The 16,130-nt window shown below is 40.2% G+C and overlaps 1 protein-coding gene across 1 annotated transcript in view; it reads right to left on the bottom strand.

Moving 5' to 3' along the window:
- The window catches only part of TYW1B (tRNA-yW synthesizing protein 1 homolog B), a 270,344-nt gene that overhangs the window by 114,648 nt on the left and 139,566 nt on the right, over nucleotides 1–16,130 (bottom strand). The window contains 1 exon segment of the mRNA XM_063605909.1: nucleotides 9,395–9,530. Within this exon segment, the coding sequence (XP_063461979.1) occupies nucleotides 9,395–9,530 (136 nt within the window).

The raw sequence follows: 16,130 nt of genomic DNA, 5'->3' as shown, positions 1-16,130 counted from the left end.
CATACTCAAAACCACAAAAGAAAAAATGTGGAATACAAAAATAGAAACAAAGAACAAGACCAACAAATAGAAAACATTAACAAATACAGTAGATGTTAATCCAACTATATCAGATCCCCTGAAATGTATGTGATATTGTTGCAAGAACAGACAAATAGACCAAAGCAACAGAATACAGCCCAGGAAAAGAGTCACACAAATGTAGTCAACTGATCTTTAGCAAAAGAGAAAAAAGTAATACAATGCGGAGAAGATAATTTTTTTCAACAAATAGTGCTGGAACTAGAAATCCACATGCAAAAAAAAGAATCTAGACGAACACCTTATACCTCTCCCAAAAATTAACTCTAACTGGATTACAAAATTAAATGTAAAAGGCAAAACTGTAAGAGTTCTAGAAGATAACACAGGAGAAAGTCTAGATGACCCTGGATTTGGAAATAACTTTTTAGATAGCAAACCAAAGGCATGACCCATGAGAGAAAAAATTAGTAAGTATTAAACATTTTTGCTCTGCAGAAGACACTGCCAAGAGATGAAAAGACAAGCTACAGACTGGGAGAAAATATTTGCAAAAGACGTATCTCATAAAGAACTCCAAAATATACAAAGAACTCTTAAATCTCAACAATAAGAAAATGAACAACCCAATTAAAAATGGGCCAAAGACCATAACAGACATCTCATCAAAGATATATGAATGGCAAATAAGCATATGAAAAAATGTTCCACATCACCTGTCATCAGGGGAATGCAAAATAAAGCAACAGTGACAGAACTCTCATCCATTGCTCATGGGAATACAAAATGGTACAGCCACTTTGGAAGACAGTTTGGCAGTTTCTTAAAAAACTAAACAATACTCTTATGAAACTACCCAGCAACTACACTCTTTGGTGTTTACTCCAAGGAGTTGAAAATTTATATTCAAACACAAACTTGCACACAGATGTTTATAGCAGCTGTGTTCAAAAATTGCCAAAACTTGGAAGAAACCAGGATGTCCTTCAGTAGGTGAATAAACTGTGGTACATCCAGACAATGGAATATTGTTTAGCTCTAAAAAAATATGAGCTATCCATGTGAAAACACATGGAAGGAACCTTAAATGCATATTGCTAAGTGAAAGAAGCAAATCTGAAAAGGCTACATACGGTATGATTCCAACTATATGACATTCTGGAAAAGGCAAAGCTACGCAGACAGTAAAAGATCCATCCATGGTTGCCAGGGATGAGGGAGGGAGAGATAAACAGGCAGAGTACAGGAGATTCTTAGGGCAGTGAAACTACCCCATATGACACTGTAATGGTGGATACATGTCACTATACATTTGTCCACACCCACAGAATGTACAACCACAACAATGAACCCTAATGTAAAATACAGACTGTGACTGATAATGATGGATCCATGTAGGTTCACCAGTTATAATAAATGTGCCACTCTTGTGGGTGATGTTGATAAGGAGGTAATGTATGCATGCATGGAATAGGGGGGATATGGAAAATCTCTGGACCCTCTGCTCAATTTTGTTTTGAGTCTAAAACTGCTCTAAAATATAAAGTCCATTAAAAAAATATCCAGACCCCCTACCTTATGCAATACCCCCAAATTAATCTCAGATGATTCACAGACCAAATTGAAAAATAATAATAACAACATTTCTGAAAGAGGAAAACATAAGAAACTATCTTCATGACCTTGGGGTGGGCAAAGATTTCACAAATAGGACAGGAAAAGCACTAAACATATACTTTTTTAAAAGTGATAAACTAGACTTTGTTAAAATGAGGAGCTCTGTTTATCAAGCAATATTAAGAGTTTAAACTGGCAAAGACAGGCCAGGCACAGTGGCTCACGCCTGTAATCCCAAAACTTTGGGAGGGTAAGGTGGGTGGATTACTTGAAATCAGGAGTTCGAGATCAGCCTGACCAAATTGGTGAAACCCCATCTCTACTAAAAATACAAAATTAGCTGGGCATGGTGGTGCATGCCTGTAATTCCAGCTACTTGGGAGCTGAGGCAGGAGAATCACTTGAAGCCAGGAGGCAGAGGGTGCAGTGAGCAAAGATCACACCATTGCACTCCAGCCTGGGCAACAAGAGTGAAACTCCACCTCAAAAAAATAAAATAAAATAAAATAAATAAATAAACTGGTAAAGACAGACTGGGAGAAGATACATTCAGTACCTGTATCTGGACTTGTATTCAGAACCACTATTACTTGCAAAATCATGGAGGAATCTCTGAACACTATGTTGAATGTTATTATAATATTATAATTGAGTTATTATATTATAATGTTGAGAAATCAGACACAAAGGCATAAACAATCATTTCATTTATATAAAGTTCAAAAACAAGCAAAACAAAAATAAATTCAAAAGTTCAATAATAGGCAAAATTAATCTACGATGATAAAAGTTGGCATAATTGTTCATAATATATAAACTATATAAAAATATAGTTGAAGGCCAGGCACAGTGGCTCATGCCTGTAATCCCAGCATTTTGGGAGGCCAAGGTAGGAGGATCACTTGAAACCAGGAATTCAAGACCAGCCTGGGCAACAAACAAGACCCCATCTCTCAAAAAAAAAATTTTTAGCCAGGTGTGGTGGAGCACATCTCTATCCCAATTACTAGGGAGGCTGAGGCAGGAGGATTGCTTGAGTCCAGGAGTTCAAGACCAGCTTGGGCAACAAAATGAAACCACCATCTCCACAAAAATAATAATAATAACATATATATAGTTGCAAAAATATGTACAACATGACTTCAATTTTATAAGTGAAATATAGACACATATGTATGAACATGCATAAAAACTGTAGAAGATGTAATACAATATAGTAACTGTTTACCTTTGAATTCTGGTAAAGTATGAGTCATTTTCTTCAATATTTATTTTCTAAATGTAAAGTTTTTAGCAGATATGCTATGCAATTCTTTAAGCTGATGAAAGGAAATGCCTTTGACTTCTTTATTATTGGTACTCTTGGTTCAAAAGGTCAGTATTCATTACATTCAGATCTATTATTTGCTCTCCCCATTTCCATCTTTCCCATTCATCCCTCCATACAATGGCTTCCACACAAAACGCTGCACCATACTTTCTTTTTGACATAGTAATTAAAGACCAACTGGTAAAGCTGTTTTCTTTTTTGTCGTACCTTTACTTGGTAATCTTTCTGGAAACTCACTGTTTCCTTGAGTTGCATGGAATTGAACCAATATCTTTATCAAATTCTTCCCAGACTCACTCTCTATGTGCTTCACGTTGAAAGCTTCAACACTTTTGTTCCCGCAGGCTCCCTCTTTGCCTTCTTTAGGCACTTCTTGGGTCATCCCGTCTGCTTACTTGCCTTTAACTACAATCCGTTGCTAAAGAGATGACTTTCCGATCTACCCCGGTATTCCTTCCCCAATGTTCTCCTGAGTCTCCAAACCCATAGAAGCTATTATCCACTAGACATTACCTGATGCCTCAACACGAACTTAAGATGCAATACACTTACATTTCTCTAAAACGATATTAGGTAAAAGGTCTGGAGGGAACCAGTTTACTAAGGAGTTAGCCAGCTTGCAGACACTGACTTTAGACAACACATTTGCACAAATCAAGCACAGCAGTCTTGTCTGATTTCAGAAGTGGCTGAAAGCAGGGTAACATTTTAGCTAAGCAGAGCAGGGTAAAATGGCATTAAATCCAAGCTGAATGGAATCAGCCCTGGGGGATGTATGCCTGTGGATAGGGGTCCCACGGTTTACATGAAAGTTAAAGCCTTCAAAAAAGTGGTAGGAAACAGATATCCAGATTAGCCAGATGGGTTAAGGCTCAAGAATAGACTTTGGCACCGATGATGAGAGGTGGAAATAAACCAAATAGGTCAATAAGAAGGGAAACTTGTCAGAACCATGAAACGGAGACGAGCTCATCCTAAAGGAAAGGAAAGAAGAAGATATATTTCATCGACTACAAGAAACTCTAGGATAAAGGCCATGCCATGATTTAATGTATCATTATCTTATTTTTCTCCTTTGTGAAAGTCTCAATGCCACCAATTAAATGTAACATGTCATTTCTGGCTGCATTCAATTTTCAAAATGTTCAAAAGTGACAAAATGTGCATGCTGCAACTCAGGAGTAGCTGAGACTTTGTCCTCAGTGTGCTAAGGACAGAAAATGTGACTGTCAGGCCTCTAGGATGGGAAGAAGGATGCCGGGACATCACACACTCCTGCTGCTCCCTACTACTGGCCAACAAGCAGGAAACTGAGCAGGATGAATGACTACACTGTCTTTAACATGACCATCACAGAGAAGTGTAATGACAAGGAAAAATACTTATGACACGATGTTAAACAAAAACGAAAGTAACATATAAGATGGAATTAAATTTGCAAAAAAGCATGCCCTCCCCCAGTGGATTAAGTAGAAGTACTTCAAATGTTAATTACTGTGTTAAGGTCCTGGAATTATAGGTAATTTCTTTCCTTGCTTCTTTGTATTTCTCTTTACTTCCCCCAAATTTCCATAAGCAGCACATAATATTTTTATAATCTGATATAAGGTCAAATGTGAAATGTTTGTTTTTTAATTTGCAAATTGTGGGCCACACACATAAATTGGTTTATTTAAATATTAGATAGAGGGCTATCTCATTAATGTACAATAAGCCCCTCGTAGCAATGGAACAACCATTATTTAGATAATGATGTCAGGTCAGAGTATCCTAACATCTGTAGAGAGAGGGCCAATGGTCATTGTTAACGTGCAATGCAAGAAATTATGTTGGTCATTTTTCTTTTTTAAATATGAGGTTTCAAGAATGTTAATGCTATTACTTAAACAGAGAAAAGAATTAAATAGTTCAGTTTACTACTGGATCTTGACCTTGGCATAATCATAGTTCAGCAGAAACACATCTGGTCACATTGCTGATAAAAGTTTACTGCTAAAAGCTGGCAGCGTTTTCTTGTATAAGATATATTTCTCTTTTTTTAAAAAAAGGACTGTTTGACAAGTAGCTATCGTGGACGGAAATTGAAGCTAACACATTTTTTACTCTGGTATCTTGATGGAATTGGTTTTTAGCCCACATACTCAAGTACCAATATATTTCTCTCCTCATATTGAAAAGGAACATTTTGACAAAGGATAAAGATCTGGAAATGTAAACACTGTACTTGCCAAGAGTTAAAAACAAAATATGCTACCTTCTTCTTTGGGTAGTACTAGATCAGAAATAGGCTGAAAATCTTGGGACAAATCAAAATTTTTTGTTTATAAAGTTTAAGAAATTCTCTTCAAATGCCTTTCCTTGCTCAGGCATAGTAAAAGTCTAATCAAATAACAGAAGATAACAGTATGGATGTTCTAATTAAAATATCTGAAATAACACTCTTATTTATAGTAATCTGGTATCATTTGAGTTTTTATTTTTTATTGTAATATATTTATTTTGAGACAGTCTCACTCTTGTTGACCAGACTGGAGTTCAATGGTGTGATCTCGGCTTGCTACAACCTCCACCTCCCGGGTTGAAGCAATTCTCCTGCCTCAGCCTCCCGAGTAGCTGGGATTACAGGTACCTGCCACCACTCCTGGCTAATTGTTTTTTTGTATCTGTAGTAGAGACGGGGTTTCACCATATTGGCCAGGCTGGTCTTCAACTCCTGACCTCAAGTGATCTGCCCGCCTCGGCCTCCCAAAGTGCTGGGAATACCGGCGTGAGCCACTGCGCCCAGCCAGCATTTGAGTTTTTATATGTTTGACCCTAGCTAACACATATAACTACAAAATATATGTTTTAAGTGCTAAACAACAATAAAACAAATCTTTCTTAATAGCATCTACTATGTCTTATAAGATCAGACATTCAGAAGGAAGTAACAGCTTGAGTCAATTTAAAGGAAAATTTTTAAGAGCAGCATCCTGCCACAGATCTTCTCTTACAAGGCAACAAAAACAATGCCAAGAACAAGAAACAACAACTCTAATTGCTACAAAATGCTCAGAAAGTCATTGCCCTAATGTGTGGGCAGTTTAAATTGCCCAAAGAAACATTCCAGCAAGAATTACATAGAGACAATAATGACTTCTATTTAAGATGCTCCTGGGTTGAAATTATTTTCTAACTTTAAGTTACTGCATTACTGTCATGAGCAAACCCAAAGTAATTACAATTGAATTCATCACCCAAAGGCCAGTGACTTCAAGGTAAGAATTCAGTTTTTGGAACATTTTGACCAAAGACAGGAAGTAAACTATTAAGCTATTGTGTTAATGTTTCCTTGTCATCTTCCATACTCAAAGAACACAGCCTAGATAACAATGTCAGATGGGCCTGACTTTGCCAGCTCCTGCTGTTTACTCCCATTTAAATCCATTCTAATTTTTATGCTATGTAAATCCAAGACCGCTTAGAAACTAAAGTAAAGAGGCCTTTTTGCATTTCTTAAATAACATCAGTATTAATAACCAAAGAAGGCATGGATTTAACTTCCCGGGCATAAAACAGCAAAAGAAACCCACAAAGATTTAATCAGCTGGACAACTGGTAAAACACATATAGTACTTTACAAATCTCTGTTGAGTTTCCACCCATTCATTCTTTTAAGAAACAGGCTGGGTGCAGTGGCTCACACCTGTAATCCCAGCACTTTGGGAGGTTGAGGCAGGCGGATCACTTGAGGTCAGGAGTTTGAGACCAGCCTGGCCAACATGGTGAAACCCCATCTCTACTAAAAATACAAAAACTAGCCGGGCATGGTGGTACGCACCTGTAATCCTAGCTACTGGGGAGTGTGAGGCATGAGAATCACTTGAACCCGGGAGGCAGACGTTGCAGTGAGCCAAGATCACGCCACCACACACCAGCCTAGGCAACAGAAAGAGACTCCATCTCAAAAAAAAAAAAAAAAGAAGAAGAAAGAAATAAAAAAAGAAACATTTATCAGGACTGGAGCAGTGGCTCATGCCTATAATCCCAACACTTCCAAGGCAGGAAGATTGCCTGAGGCCAGGAGTTTGAGACTGTCTCTACAAAAAAAAAAAAATCAAAAAATTAATTAGGCATGGCAGTATGTGCCTGTGGTCCCAGTACTTGGAAGGCTGAGGCAGGAGGACTGTTTGGGCCCAGGAGTTGGAGGCTCCAGTGAGCTATGGTGGTGCCACTGTGTTCTAGCTTTGGTGACAGAGCAAGACCCAGTCTCCGAGAAAAAAATGGAAGCATTTATCAAATACCTTCAAGTGTACTATGCTAGACATTGTGCAGAATTCAGACATAAGGAAGGAATCCAGCTCCGGAGAGAGCAGCTAAGACAAAATAGAAGAAAAACAGTGTTTTTTAATAGATATAAAACTTAGGAAGGGAAAAAGGGGCAGCTAATTGTAATCAGAAAAGACTTTGCAGTAGTGGTAATCACAAAACTGGGTCTAGGAGGTGCATAGAATTTCTACAAGTCAAAGAATGGAAAGAAAGAACATTCCTTCCAAAATCTGGGGAGACAGTAACCGAAGACTCAGAAGGGAGAAGGTGGTGGGCACATGTGCAGAAATGGCAACGTAAGCAGGGAAGCATGGCCCTCCTGGGGAATAAGGTGAAAAATGAGCCAGGAAATGTACATCGAGGCCAGACAGTGATGGGTTAGGAATGTCAAAGTAAGCACTGGGCACAGGAGAGAAAGGCAAGTTTTCTGGGACAGTGACTCCCATATCTGGCTGCATACCAAATGACGCCTGGGATGTCTAACAAGCAGATCTCAGATGCCATGAGGACCAGGAAACTGTCATTTTTTTAAGCTCCTGGGGTGATTCTCATTATCAGTCAGATGTCAAGAAGGCACAAAGAACGCTTAGAAAAGTGACAGAAAGGAAGCAAGGAAGGAAGGAAGGAGGATTAATGGAAAAGCAGAACCAGAGGGTTACTTTAGGTGAAAAAGAAAAGGAAGGTAAGTATGCCATATGAAAACACACAAGAAAGGCCAAATGTTTGCAGAAAATGACATTCAATGTGAACATTCTGAGGCTATTGATGGCTTAGGATACGTGGTTCTAGAAATTCAGGAAAATTAACTTTATATTTAAATGTATACTATTTGCAGACACCTTTTTTTTTTTTTTTAAGATAGGGGTCTCACTGTCACCCACGCTGGAGTGCAGTGGCGCAATCTCGGCTCACTACAACCTCTGCCTCCCAGGCTCAAGTGATTCTCCCACCTTAGCCTCCTGAGTAGCTAGGACCACAGGTAATTTTTGTATTTTGTTTTTTGGTAGAGACGGGGTTTTGCCATGTTGCCCAGGCTGGTCTTGAACTCCTGACCTCAAGCGATCTGCCCACCTTGGCCTCTCAAAGTGCTAGGATTACAGGTGTGAGCTACCACACCTGGCCTGCAGACACCTCTTTTAAGGTGGTTACGTACAGTCGGTCCTCCATATCTGTGGGCTCCATTTCCACACATTCAACCAACCATGGATGAAAAATATTTGGAAAAAATAAAACAATTAAAAATCACACAAATATTTAAAATGCAGTATAACAACCACTTACATGGCATTTACGTTGTACTACATATTATAAGTAATGTAGAGATGATTTAAAGTATACAGGAAGATAAGTGTAGATTATGTGCAAATACTATGCCATTTTATTTTTATTATTTATTTATTGTTTTTGAGACAGAGTCTCACTCTGTCACCCAGGCTGCAGTGCAGTGGCAGGATCTTGGCTTACTGTGGCCTCCACCTCCCAGGTTCAAGTGATTCTCCTGCCTTAGCCTCCCAAATAGCTGGGATAACAGGTGCATGCCATCACAACTGGCTAATTTTTTGGTATTTCTAGTAGAGATGGGGTCTGACCATGTTGGCCAGGCTGGTCTTGAACTCCTGACCTCAAGTGATCCGCCTGCCTCGCCCTCCCAAAGTCCTGGGTTTGCAGGCAGGCGTGAACCACCATGCTTGGCCTATGCCATTTTATATAAACTTGAGCATCTGTGGATTTTGGTACCCATGGGGAGTCCTACAACCAATCTTCCATAGATTCCGGGTTGGGTATCTATGGGGAATTGGTTCCAGGACCAATTGTTATTAATTAACTTTGGGAGTATATATACCTCTCTCCTTAAATGAATGAAAGGCAAATGATACGTACAAAGCATTGTGCTACAAACTTAAGAGGAACTCAATAATTATTTAACAAATAGTAAATGTTCAAAATTCCTTGAAGAAGGAAGTCTCTAAAAAGTTGAACGCTATATTTCATCTTTTTTTATTTTAAAGAGAAAAGAGGAAAAAGTACCTCTGTTCTTTTCTTCCATCTTTCTTTCTTCTTAACTTCAGTACACACCTGAGGGTTGTTTATTTATTTTTAAGATGTCATAATTCTTACCTTGACTGCCAAGGCTTTTAAACTGTCAAGGAATCGCTGCCAGAAATCCTTGAAGAGTGGGCGGTCGATTTTCTTCAGGCTGTCTTTGGTACTGGCATCCACACTGACATACAGCTGAGTAACTGGCTCGAGGTTCCTTAGTAATTTTTTTTTTTAAAGGAAGAAAGAAAAATTATTCCTCTATCAGGCTTTCCATGATATAAAACCTGTAATAGACATGGGGATTAAACACTTCACTGGGTCTAGAGACTTCCACTTCCCCCAAAAGACTGAACTAATGATTTTAATCATGTGACAAAATGGGACGGCCTCTGGTTATTTTTTAAATGACTGGAAACCATCCCTAATACATTGAAAATATTGAATTACTTAAAATTGGTCCTTCTTCAAATACTAAGTTTGAATGGAAAATAAACAAAATGTGATCTAACTTCAGGTATGACAGCATCAGCCCAGCACAATTAGAGGGGCTCTCTGATCTAACTTCCCCCCACCCACACACTCTGCCAACCACATGGGGTCTGTGCTGCTGGGCCACCTCCCTCCATCAATCACTGACGGAAGTCTTCTAAGGAACAAGAAACAATCCCAAAAGCTCAGGCCTTATTCAAAGAACGCAGAGTCACACCTATGCTTCCAAAAGCGGGACTGGGTTTCATGTCAAGCCTTGGGTGGGCAAACAATGATCCATTTGGGGAACTTTAAGTAGTGCAGACCTAAAACAGTAGAAACCTCATACTTACACAGGAGCACAGCCCAGAAGAAAAAAATGAATTCTTATTTTCCTTGCCTTTACAATCAGTTTCCATGAATACCACTCATTCTCCGCTTCTCTCAAATTCACTTCCTCATTTCATAATTTCATTCCTACCTACTAGATTTCTAGTAGGTCCTTCTCCTAGTAGGTCTTTTCCCCCGGCCCAGTCCCCAGACAGGATCTCATTCTCATCCAGGCTGGAGTGCAGTGGCGCAATCACAGCTCACCGCAGTCTCAACCTCCCAGGTTCAAGTGACCCTCTTATCTCAGTGTCTCAAGTAGCTGGGACCACATGCATGTGCCACCACGCCCGGCTAATTTTTAAAATTTTTTTGTAGAGACAGGGGTCCCACTACATTACCTAGGCTGGTCTGGAACTCCTGGGCTCAAGCGATCCACCCACCTCAGCCTCCCAAACTGTTAGAATTAGAGGCGTGAGCCACTGCACCCGACCCTACTAGATTTCTTGCAAGTTATACATTAAACGTAGACTATACTTTTTCTTTTCTTTTCTTTTCTTTTTTTGAGATGGAGTCTCCCTCTGCCACCCAGGCTAGAGTACAGTGGTGCAATCTCAGCTCACTGCAACCTCTGCCTCCGGGTTCAAGTGACTCTCCTGCCTCAGTCTCCTAAGTAGCTGGGATTACAGGTGTACCCTGCCACATCCGGCTAATTTTTGTATTTTTAGTAGAGAAGGGGTTTCACTATGTTGGTCAGGCTGGTCTTGAACTCCTGACCTCAGGTGATCCACGCACCTTGGCCTCCCAAAGTGCTGGGATTACAGGCATGAGCCACTGTGCCTGGCCTAGACTGTACTTTTTCTAAAGCCTCTCCCCTTCTCTCTTCAAATAGGTCTCATAATTCAATCTCTTCAGTAAATTTAGAACTAGAAAAAACAAATTCCCCCTTAATCATCTTCTGATCAAATTTTCCCAATATTCTTTTTCTATAAGGATTCCACAATTTATTCCACATTTCCACCTAGAAGTTTTATGCATTTTTTGTTTCAAAGTCCATGCATTTTTAAAAAATGAAAATATCATTCACATTCCATACAATTCACCACTTTAAAATGGTTTATGTGCTTTATATACGTATCAGTAGCAGCCTTATCAATCTTTGAGTGTAAGATCTTGAAGAGCAAGAATCCTGTTTTTCTTTTTATCCAGCCACACAGGCAGATATTAAAGCTACTTTTTAGGAGATATTGTTGATTTCAGCAGACAGAATTTTTAAGGGAATATAGGCCAAACAGATGCTTGCAATGATGTGGCTTAGTGATATATAGAAAAATCACAAGTGTCTAGACTTCTGTTCACTTCTGTTAAAAGTGGAGAGGCTCTGACCAAATGTAGGACAGAGGTGATTAAGATCCTGGCAGGCTCTCATTGCTTTAATGCCTCTGCAATACTGATGTACTAAGGGGATCCTTCAAAGTTCAGGTAATGTGTCACTACTGAGCAAAGCACGTTAATTACTGAAAATGTAAAACAAAAGCATCAGTAATAACAGCATTCTGTCTCATCACCCCTTTGCTGAGTGCCTCTTTAATAAAAGACAAGCTATGCTTCCTTAACTGGACTTCTATTTAAAAAAAAAAAAAAAAAAAAAAAGGACTGTCTTAATGGTTACTGCTGGCTATCATCATCTGATAACTAACAGGACTTTGTCAAAAGCTTCCTGATGCAAAATGAGAACTGCCCTGACCTTTTCACTATGCTTCCATAACTACTTAAGATTATGAACAGTACATTCCAAAGGCCATACTCCTTTTACAAACCTCTATCATTTACAAAATAGGAAGCCCTGGACACTGACACTACTACTAAGGAATTCTAGCCAATACTAGATGTCTGAGATGCTACACCCAAGGAAGTCCAATAAGGAATTCTAGTCAATACCAGATGTCTGAGATGCTGCACTCAAGGAAGTCTACAGATCTCTCGTCAAGGAGCAGAGGAAGAATGGAGAAGAGGAAAAGGTCCCCAGGAATTACAGAGCTCATTTCTAAAGGGCTCAAAATTAGTAAAGAGACTTTTGGAGATATTTTCTGAGCTTTAGGGATCTTATTTCTGCCTCACACTGGTCTCTATTCACCCAGAAGAGATAATGAGGCTCCCAGTAGAGTCACTTATCTGTCTCTATTCTATACAGGATAACAAATGTTCCCAAATAGCAAAAAAGTCTTACATCATCAAAATCACCATAATAATTCCTGTATCTGAGAATCTCACAGCACTGCTGGGAGTAATTAAAAAGGATATCCTCTGCTCTCCCAAAAAAAGACAATATTTAAGATAGACAACCTTAAGCCCAATCCTCTGTACAAATGCCCCAGGATTCTTGATGTGAGTACTGTAAGGACCTTTCATCTTAATTTTAAATCTCTGAGTGAAGAATTATCATATATAAAAATGTGCTGATGAACATAAAAATCCCTCTCCCATGTTGCCTTTCTGTAGAGATTATCAGGCCTCTTTCTACCTTCCAAGGCTCAGAAGGTAGAATGAGGCCTGACATATCTGCAGGAAAAAAAAGGAGAGAGATTTATGTTTGTAAGAAATTCAAGTAAACAGTGACTTTGAAGCTCCTCCTTGGGATAAAAAAAATAAGCAGAGGGACCCAAACAAGCAATGATATTAAAACCTAACTGGGGCTGTCAGAACAAGCCAAATAGCTCAGTAGGAAGAGAGGAGGAGGGTGAAAGAGAAGGAGAGAATTATTTACCACTCACCGAGCTGGCACACTCTGCCGTGTGCTTTACCCTTCTTGATCAGTTCACTGAATCCTCACAATAAAACGACCACGTAGTTGCTACTTATGCCCATTTTAGAGACGATGAAGCTGAGGTTCAAAAGGTTAAGTAACATGTGCAAGGATCTATAAAGAATAAGCATCAGGCCGGGCACAGTGGCTCATGCCTGTAATCCCAACACTTTGGGAGGCTGAGGCAGGAGGATCACCTGAGGTCAGGAGTTCGAGACCAGCCTGGCCAACATGGTGAAACCCCATCTCTACTAAAAAATACAAAAATTAGCCAGGCATGGTGGCGCACGCCTGTAATCCCAGCTACTCAGGAGGCTGAGGCACAAAAATCACTTAAACTCAGGAGGCGGAGGCTGCAGTGAGCCGAGATCACACCACTGTACTCCAGCCTGGGCAACAGAGCAAGACTCCATCTCAAAAAAAAAAAAAAGAAAGAAAGAAAAGAAAAACAGTAAGTGTCAAGGAGATTCAAGTCCAGAGATGAACCCAGAGCCTTTCTCCTAACCCTGCACCATGATGGCAAAATCCACAGTGTGGCTCAGTGTTCAAGTCACAGCGGTTACATGTAACAAACAGTATTCCATAAATGAAAAATCCAAGAGAATACGGATGATCTGTGAAATGCAGATTCTGACTGCAAAGTCCTAAGAGAAGCCAAAACAACAAGTCCTCAGGAAGAAATTCTGAACTTAATTCTCTTCAGGGGCTTATGCACTTCATTCAACATTTATTCAGGGATTACTACAAACTGGACACTGAGGCCAAGAGGCTCAGCCCTTAATATTTACATTCTGGAGGGAACAGAAGATGGATGAGAGTCCCACCACGCAGCACCATGACTAAGGTGGGGAAAATGTAATGGGTATAAATGGAGGAGTGAGTTGATTTTGCTTGGCAAAATCATACAAAAGACGTAACAAGGTCAAAGTCAAAGCTGATCTCTGAAGGACACAGAGTTCATCAGGAAGAGAATGAGATCATTTCCAGGGATGTCCAAAGAAGAAATGCAAAGGCCCACAGCTGTGAGATGCAGCAGGATAAAGGAAACACAAACTATCCCCCATGGCTCTAACATGGCAAATGGAATTGGGGGATGCCTGCAGCCAGGTCTCATGTCCTGCCAGGGTTAGGTTTGTCTTACTGAACTTTTATGTAGCCAGTGACACAGTCAGATAAGTGCTGATGAAAGTCACGTGGCTCCAGTGTGATGGACGGATTAAAAAGCCAGCACAGTGCACCGTTCTGCATCTGGCTCCCCTGTGCCTCCCACTTATCACCAATCCAACAACCTCTTAACCACAATTTAAAAATCCAAAAAGCTCTAATAACCGAAAGGTTGCTTTTCTAAGTTTGGAGACATACTTACCTTGAAGTAGAATCTGACTTACAAAGCTGTTTGTATTCTTAATTTTTCTTTTCTTTTCTTTTTTTTTAAAGACAGAGTCTTGCTCTGTCACCCAGGCTGGAGTGCAGGGGCGTGATCTCGGCTCACCACAACCTCCACCTCCCGGGTTCAAGCAACTCTCCTACCTCAGCCTCCCAAGAAGCTGGTTCTACAGGCACGTACCACCACACTTGCCTAATTTTTGTATTTTTAGTGGAGATGGGGTTTCGCCATGTTGGCCAGGCTGGTCTTAAACTCTTGGCCTCAGGTGATCTGCCTGCCTCGGCCTCCCAAAGTACTGGGATTACAGGCATGAGCCACTGTGCCTGGCCAAATTTTTCCATTTCTGTGACTAAGCATACTTTATTGTAGAACTAATTACATGTGTGTGGCTCTAGGGTGGTGGAGATATTCCATAAAATACAGTGGATAAACTGTATTGTCTTTCTAAAATTCTGAAACACTTTTGGGCACATGGGATAAGAGATTGTGAACTTGTAGAAATCATTCCATATCAATACATAAAGAGCTTTTACACTTTTTTTTTTTTTTTTTTTTTTTTGTGAGACAGAGTCTCACTCTGTCACCCAGGCTGGAGTGCAATGGCACAATCTTGGCCCACTGCAACCTCTGCCTCCCAGGTTCAACCGATTCTCCTGCCTCAGCCTCTGGAGTAGCTGGGATTATAGGCACCCACCACCATGCCCAGCTAATTTTTTGTATTTTTAGTAAAGACAGCGTTTCGCCACATTGGCCAGGCTGTTCTTGAACTGACTGTAGGTGATCCACCTGCCTCAGCCTCCCAAAGTGCTGGGATTACGGGTGTAAGCCACCACGCCTGGACCTTTCTTTGATTTTCTAACAACTACAAAGAATGCACTTTGTGATTTCTCTTTGATATCCTGGTTATTTAACAGTGTGTTGTTTAATTTCCACATATTTGTGAGTTTCCCAAATTCTAGTTTGTGAAGTTCTTGGTTAGGATTTGTTCAAATATTCTTTCTTCTCATTTCTCTCTCTCCTGTCCTTCTGGAATTCCCTTTATAAATATGTTGGCACGCCTGAAGGTGCCCCATGGGTCTCTGAGAGACTTCAGTGATAGTCTATTTGATGAGTCATCATTTTCATACTTTTGTTTCTTTGAAAATGTTTTTCTGGCCAGGTGTGGTGGCTCATGCCTGTAATCCCACCACTTTGGGAGGGCGAGGGGGGCAGATCACTTGAGGTCAGGAGTTCAAGACCATCCTGGCCAACAAGATGAAATCCTGTCTTTTCTAAAAATACAAAAATTAGCCAGGTGTGCCACATGCCTGTAATCCCAGCTGCTCAGGAGGCTGAGGCAGGAGAATTGCTTGAACCGGGGAGGCGGAGGTTGCAGTTAGCTGAGATTGTGCCACTGCACTCTAGCCTGGGTGACAGAGCAAGATTCCGTCTCGGAAAAAAAAAAAAGAAAAGAAAATGCTTTCCTGTAGTTCTTTGAACACATTTAAAATAGCCAATGTCAAATCTTTGTCTAGTAAGTCCAACATCTAGGCTTCCTTGTAGATGGATTCTATTCTGTTTCCTTTCAACTGTATAGGCCACATTCTTATTTCTTTGTATATCTTGTCGGTTTCTTTAAACACTAGACATTTTCTTTTTATTTATTTTTTGCGACAAGGTCTCACTCTGTCCCCCAGGCTGGAGTGCAGTGGCATGATCATGGCTCACTGCAATCTTGAACTCCTGAGCTCAAGCAACCCTCCCAACTCAGCATCCTCAGTAGCTGGGACTACAGGCATGCACCAAAACACTTGGCTAATGTTTTAATTTTTTGTAGAGACAGGGTC

This window comes from Pan paniscus, chromosome 6, assembly GCF_029289425.2.
Source record: "Pan paniscus chromosome 6, NHGRI_mPanPan1-v2.0_pri, whole genome shotgun sequence".
Classification (NCBI taxonomy): Eukaryota; Metazoa; Chordata; class Mammalia; order Primates; family Hominidae; genus Pan; species Pan paniscus.
This window is presented reverse-complemented; position numbering and strand designations above follow the sequence as displayed.